This window comes from Cariama cristata, unplaced genomic scaffold (assembly GCF_000690535.1).
Source record: "Cariama cristata isolate BGI_N322 unplaced genomic scaffold, ASM69053v1 scaffold686, whole genome shotgun sequence".
Taxonomy (NCBI): Eukaryota; Metazoa; Chordata; class Aves; order Cariamiformes; family Cariamidae; genus Cariama; species Cariama cristata.
The window spans coordinates 4534-11136 of NW_009622449.1; the positions used below are offsets into that span (position 1 = coordinate 4534).

Genomic DNA, 6603 nt, shown 5'->3' on the forward strand with positions numbered 1-6603 from the left:
TCATTTTTAATTGATTTTTCACTGCATTACAAGAGATCGTTGGCACCAGTCCAGGAAAAGGCAGGCAGCAAGTAGGGAATTCATCAAAAACTGACTCATTGATCACTGCATCTGATGAAATAATTAGTACTTGATATTTTCAATACAGTTTCATACTGTTACTTTAACTTCCGAAAGCAAGAGAAAATCCTTTTATACCAGAAGATCACTGAGCAAAACTATGATTTCAAAAATTCTTCAGCATGCTTATTCATTTTTTGCAATCTCCTTGTAGGAATTGCTAAGAATTTTTTATTGGCTCATTAACAGGAGCAGTACCAGTTAGACATGCTCTGTTTTGCAAACAGGTCAATTTTGGGGCATTGTATTTGTGATGGAGAGAAGTCATAGGCAATTCAAATCCTTCCCAAATACTTGCAGTAATGGGCCTTCAAATGTGTTCATTAATAATAATCATATTTAAAAAAAAAATAATCGTGGAAACCAACAGAAACGCTGAAGGGATATCACGCTAACATCAAAGCCGTAGTAGACTTCAAACAGCATCGTGCCATAGTTCCAAGATTTGGGCAACTCTGCTCTCTGATGAAATTTGTAGGATAAATCAGTGTATAACAAGTCTTCTATCTGAGGATCCTCTATGAATTTGCAAATGTGTTTTTCCCTCAGTAAATTTTACCATAATCCTGTTAAAAATATGGTAGATGTTTTTTTTTTTTTCTTCAACATCTGCATTTTTGATGCAGTGAACAAAAGTGTCATCTCAAAACATCTTAGAACCTTAAGGAAGAAGATTGCTTTTTGTATGTATCAAAGCAAGAGTTTGATACTCTGCTAGATCCTTGAACTTGCTGCCAAATTTGAGCATAGAGTTAAACTTCATTGCCTATGTTGGTAATGGCTTACGAACTGTGAGATTTTCAAGTCTCTGCTTCTAGCTGGCACTAGGAAAACATTCAGTTGCTTTATTGTTGTTGTTTCTTCTTAGGAGTTAGATTATTTCAAGTATATTGCTTTTTACTTCTTTGGAGAGACCCTTACTGTTCCTTTGGGGGGGCAGGGGCGTCAAGGTATGAATAAATACTTGTTTCCCTCTGCCTTATAGGAGACCTGCAAACAAAAAAGAAATAGAAGCCATTAACCTACCTTGTTTGGAGGGGACACTAAATCAGCACAATATGGCACAGCATAGTATTGTCCTTGGATTATTCATGATGACTGTTTTATCACTGTTGGATGGAAGTTCAGCTTTCCTGTTAAATCAGCGTCTGAAGGGAAGATTTCAAAGAGACCGTAGAAACATCCGCCCAAACATCATCCTTGTTCTTACTGATGATCAGGATGTAGAACTTGGTAAGAGCCGAACATAAAGAGAATTTTAGCTAACACTTATGGCACTGCTTTTCCTTGAAGCTAGATTCTTGCATTCAAACTAATGATCTTCTTTTTCAGTGTGAAAAATGATAGGAAGAACAAGTAGCAAAAGTTTAAACCTACCTTTATGTAGAAAATACTTTGTCTGCATGCAAGTCAAGGACAGCAAAAGTTAGACTCAACTTAAAATGTCAAACTTCTTGTTTCTGTGGAAATGTGATATTCCTGTCTACCTGTCTTCATCCGGACACCTAAACTGTGCTTCTAGCAATTGCAAGTATAACCTGGGGAGCTCCATGCCAAAGCAGTAGGTTTAAATTCATAACTGATTATTGCACCATGTAATTACCCAAATTTTTTTGTGTAATTGCAGTCACTAATTACATGTACCATTTTAATTTTAATTACTTAAACGTTAGCTGATGTACTCATGCTATTCTTGGTCTTGTCCATTTAGATGTGTAGTTAATTACTGACCAAAATCACTTAGTATGAAAAGGTTCTACTGTGTTATTCAACGGTGTGTTAATTGTTGAAGAAAGGAGATGAAGGTTAAATACACGATTTGCCTAATGATTTGGAATAATGAATTAACTGACAGAGTTTGGGTTTTGTTCTGTTACCTGAACAAGCTTGTATTTACCAAATGTTGTCTGTAGTTAGGAGAAGTGATTAACACAAGCCAGTTTATGTTAATAATTTTGCATTAGAAGTATGCTTTTAAGTGAGTATAAAGCCTGGATCATCTGAAAGATGAGAGTTTGTGTATGTGTGGTCTGGTGGGGATTTTTTGACAGTTATGGCATCAGATTCTAGTATGGATGGGAAAAATTGGAAAACAGACCTCGCAGAAGAAACAGAACACTATAGTAAAGTTAATCAACTTGCATTACTTATAACGGTTACTTGTCTAGTTGAAAAGTTAATCACAGCAATGTGACAGTATTCTTACAGATGCTTCCTTTTTATCAGTATTACTGCATGTCTGCACTATTGCAGATGTCACATCCTTCTCAATGGTCTTCTCTCATAGGAGAGCCTGCTGTGGCAGTAACCCCACCAAATACAAATGTAATTCAAATTAGTAGGATCAGAAGATTTGTTGTTGTTTTTGTCACTTTTTTTTTTTTAACGGTTATTTAGATCACAAATAAAGCAATTTCAATAATGTATATCCAAAAGAACCTAAGTGCATCATCCTGCAGGCTCAGAAGGTGGTCCTAAAAAATTTATTATCTTCTATTTTATGCTAGCCTGCTTGTTTCTGATGCAATCGTCCAAGTCCTTTGGGCAGTATATTTCTCTTCTCTGATAATCTGATGCTTTCCAATTTCAAGCATAATGGGCATGTGTCCACACAAATTAGGATCTAACTAAGGAAAATCCATTTGATGAAGCTGAGATTTGATATTCGTCATTTGCCACTAATGGCTTTGTGGGACCCAATATTTGTTTGAATTAATTTTTATTCTTGTCTGTTGTCTAGTGAGCTGTCCAAGTTAATCAAAATTGCCATTTGTGGGGATTGTGGTTAATGCATTTAAGAAAGATGAAAACAAGATGTGAATTACATGTAAAAGCTAAGGAAAACTTGGAATCTCTGAAAGTGTAGCAGAGAAAGCTGTGCATAACCAAGAATTCATCTATTTCTAAGAAAATTCAGTCACTAGTGGATGTTGTAGCTTTTATTGTTCTTTTGTGGCTGCTTTTCAGGCAAAAGGGAAGACAACGCTATCTAGTGCTCTTAACAGCCTTTCCTTTATTTAATTTAAGATAGATTTAACAATGTACCAGTAGCAAGTGGAGTTTACCAGAAAGAGAATGTTGTCCTTACAGGAAAGCAGGAAAGGAGTGCAACACTTTTTTTTTTTTTAAGTGTGTGTTACTATTAGTCGAGAGTTTTACTTGGGAAAGCAAACCTTAGCCTTGTATTGAAAAATGAAAAGACTGATGAGGGGCTGATGAAAAGGATGCAGAATCTCCAGGTCAAAGGAGAACAAATGTAGATTGTAATGGATACAAATGGGAGAAAGCAAATGAGAACATCAAGAACTACTGAAACATACACACTGAGTTGACTGTCTAATCAAAAGTTGTACTGACAAGCAGAATATAAAGAAGAGGAATATACTGATGAGGAGAAAAAAAGAATTAGAAACAAAGACTTTTTTTTCCCCCATTAGAGCCATTTAAGTCCAAGTTAGTATAATGCTGATGTCCCCTGTGTGATGGACTCAGCATCTCCAGTTTAATTAGGTTTGCCTACTATATTGCTGTGGCTTAACAAACCAGCTTATTTCATTATCTCATAGTTGGAGAAAGATCTGATTATTCAGAAGATATTTCAACCACGTTAGAGAAATGTGAGAGAGAGGTGATTTGTATGTTCCTACATCTTCCTCTGAAAAACTACAGAAGTGGCATGGAAGATAATTTTTCTTAGTTATCGTCCATGGAGATTAGGACCTTAGAGCTTCATTAAATACGAGGGGTAAAAAAAAAAAAAGAAAATGAAGATGTGAAAAGGATCTCTAATGATATTCAAATAAGATAAAAACAGAAGGCTTCAGGGGACAGTTAGTTAACATTCTGGGGTGCAGTTAACTTATCTGTGTATGGATACCTCTTCTTAAGTTGTGCTTCAGAGTAGACTAAGTCACTTGGGACTTAATACAAGTTCTTCAGCAACTGGAGCTCCCTAAAACTCATGTAAATTATGACCTTTGACAATAAAACACAACTAATGAGAAAGTCAATGTTACTTCATAAACAACTGGTGTATTTTCTCCATTAATATTAGTCCAAATATCAATCTTATTCCTAAAGTGAACTGTGAAGACACATTAAGCAAAGTTGTGGGTACCACACAAATTTCAAGTGGAATTTCAACCTAGGTTTTGCTTCGCTTTGTTCAGTGAGGAGCTTGAGTGAATTAAATTAATTAAACTTTCGTATTTTCACAGTAGTCCAATGGATATTTTTAAAAAATAGCTTAGAAATTTCACATTTAACTATTAAATAATTTTTATTTATTATCAGTGGTTTTAGACAGGTAACAACATTTTCTGAATGAAATATTGGCACTGCAAAGCATGACTTCCCTTGGTACATCCACTAATGAAACCCCAGAAGGTTTTCCAACTCAAAAGGTGATTTGGTGAGGTTCCGGTTGCTGATTAACACATAACTAATCTTCTGTCACAGAAAGATCAATTTCTACTTTTTCTCACAATTCTGTGTTTGTATTGGAGGCAAGCTGAGGAAGATGAGTTTTGGTTGGCTGGTTTAATGCTGTTTAAAATATTTAAAGCTGGCCTATTTAAGACTGTACAGAAGAGTATGCTGAATTTTTACCTTCCACTGATCTGTCAGTCTGTATTAGTTCTCAAGCTGGGGAAGCAGATTAGATCATATGTTTTTGTATTAAAGACTGTTGATATATAGGGCCTTGTCATTACAGCAGTTTTATTAAAGGAGGTTACTGTCCCCAAGGGGAGTCTTAACATGTACTGTTATTTATGCACAGATGCCTCTGTCACTTAAAGGGGTTGTTAAATTGTATTTTAATATTGGGATGACAAAACATTCTTTCGGTCTGCCTGTTTATGCTTGGGCTAGCTCGTAAGACAGCACAGGGGAAACATGCACAGTTTTCAGGCTCGCATAATGTATAATTGAATGTTATAATTAACTGTGTTGTTAGTGCCTTTGAGCACTAGCAGTTATCCCACACTTATGGAAACAAAAAATGTTGCTTTCTTCAGAAACTTCTTTTTGATATGTGAAGTTTAGGAAGTTCTAAAGGAGGAGTGCAATAACCTGCCTTGATTCTTGTCACAAAGTGGTGTGACAGAGATGTGCTCTGACCTGAGAAATGCACAAACAGATTTAAAATTTTTTTTTATATTCATTCTAACAAAATGATCTCAAGAAAACTAATACCATGGCAGTTTTTAGGTGAAATTACCTACAGTAGCAATTAACTTTCCTTCATGGTGCTAGAGAGTCAGATTTCATATGTGGCCTACGACCGTTTTCCCTCTAGGTTTTGACTCCTGGTTATATCAATGTGCCCTGTATCAAATCGACTTACTCTTGCAATTTTGTAATGAAATCCCTGCCTAAAGAGCTTAAGAAACCTAAACCCATTATTGACAGAAACAACATACCATTTGTGCCAGATGGTTGCAGGGTGCATTGATTAAAGCTGAACTTTTAATCCAACTCAGCCTTGGATAAGTTAGCCCCAACCCTACTCCAGCATGAACCCATACCTTCATTTCCATGTAGTCTGTTGGCTTTCCCTGCTCATAACAAGAAGGGAGGGTTGGTGATGGAGAGGTTTACTCTCCTTTGCAAGGTCATGCTGATGACAAGTACCATTACAAGTGCTTTGGAAAATGGAAATTCTTCCTGGATCAAGTGTAATTCACTCCGATGCAGTTTTAACTATCAGGCACTGATAGATGAGGGAAACTAAATGTCTTTTTTCTTCTGATCCTTGGTGTTTCAGCATGTAGGAAGAATTCTAATATGGATCCAGATTTAGCTAGGTGGATGATTATGGTAAAGATCCAGTCTTTGTCCAAAGCCTTGTCTTAAACAGGAAACAGAACAGCCATTTGGCAGCAGTGTGGCTTTTGGCAGTTGTTGGGAAAAAGACTTTTGTTCCTGCTACCCCAATTTATCCAAGTCGCTGCCAGTTAAACTTGCTTGTTTGTTTTTAGATGATGGTTGTAAACTACATGGTGTTATCTGTTCCAAGTAGTCATCTGAAAATCTGATTCTGCAGAACCAGGCCGAAGAAAATTCAGAGGGTTTTAGGTAACACTATTATCAAAATGGATCAAGTGGATAGATAGAACTCAGTGGGCTGGTTATGGAAATATTATGAGGGCTTTACTTTGTCTTTGGTTCAGTGAAAGTTACAGAAATTAATACCCACTAATACTTCACATTAAAGAAAAGAACATTTTGTCTAGAGAACAACTCTAGCAGACCCCGCTTGAGCAGGGGGTTGGACTAAATAATCTTCCAGCCTCAGTGGTTCTGTGTTTACAACCCTCAGCCTTCTGCAAAAGGTTGGCACAAAAAGCAGTCCATCAGGTATCTTCTGAAACCAAGGATTAAATAGTGCTTAAGGAGTATGCAGACTTTGGTCAGGGTTGCTGCACAAAGTGAATTTCACCCTCAGGCCACATTGTCTCAAACTAATTCCTGCTGGTTCTT

The 6603-nt window shown here is 36.5% G+C and overlaps 1 protein-coding gene across 2 annotated transcripts in view; it reads left to right on the plus strand.

The window, feature by feature from the left end:
- Nucleotides 1-1124: 1124 nt before the first annotated feature.
- Nucleotides 1125-6603, plus strand: part of SULF2 (sulfatase 2) — a 62658-nt gene continuing 57179 nt past the window's right edge. For both annotated transcript variants that reach the window (XM_009702316.1, XM_009702317.1), the window contains exon 1: nt 1125-1353. In XM_009702316.1, coding sequence (XP_009700618.1) covers nt 1179-1353 — 175 coding nt within the window. In that variant the 5' untranslated portion in view covers nt 1125-1178. The remainder of the gene's footprint in view (nt 1354-6603) is intronic.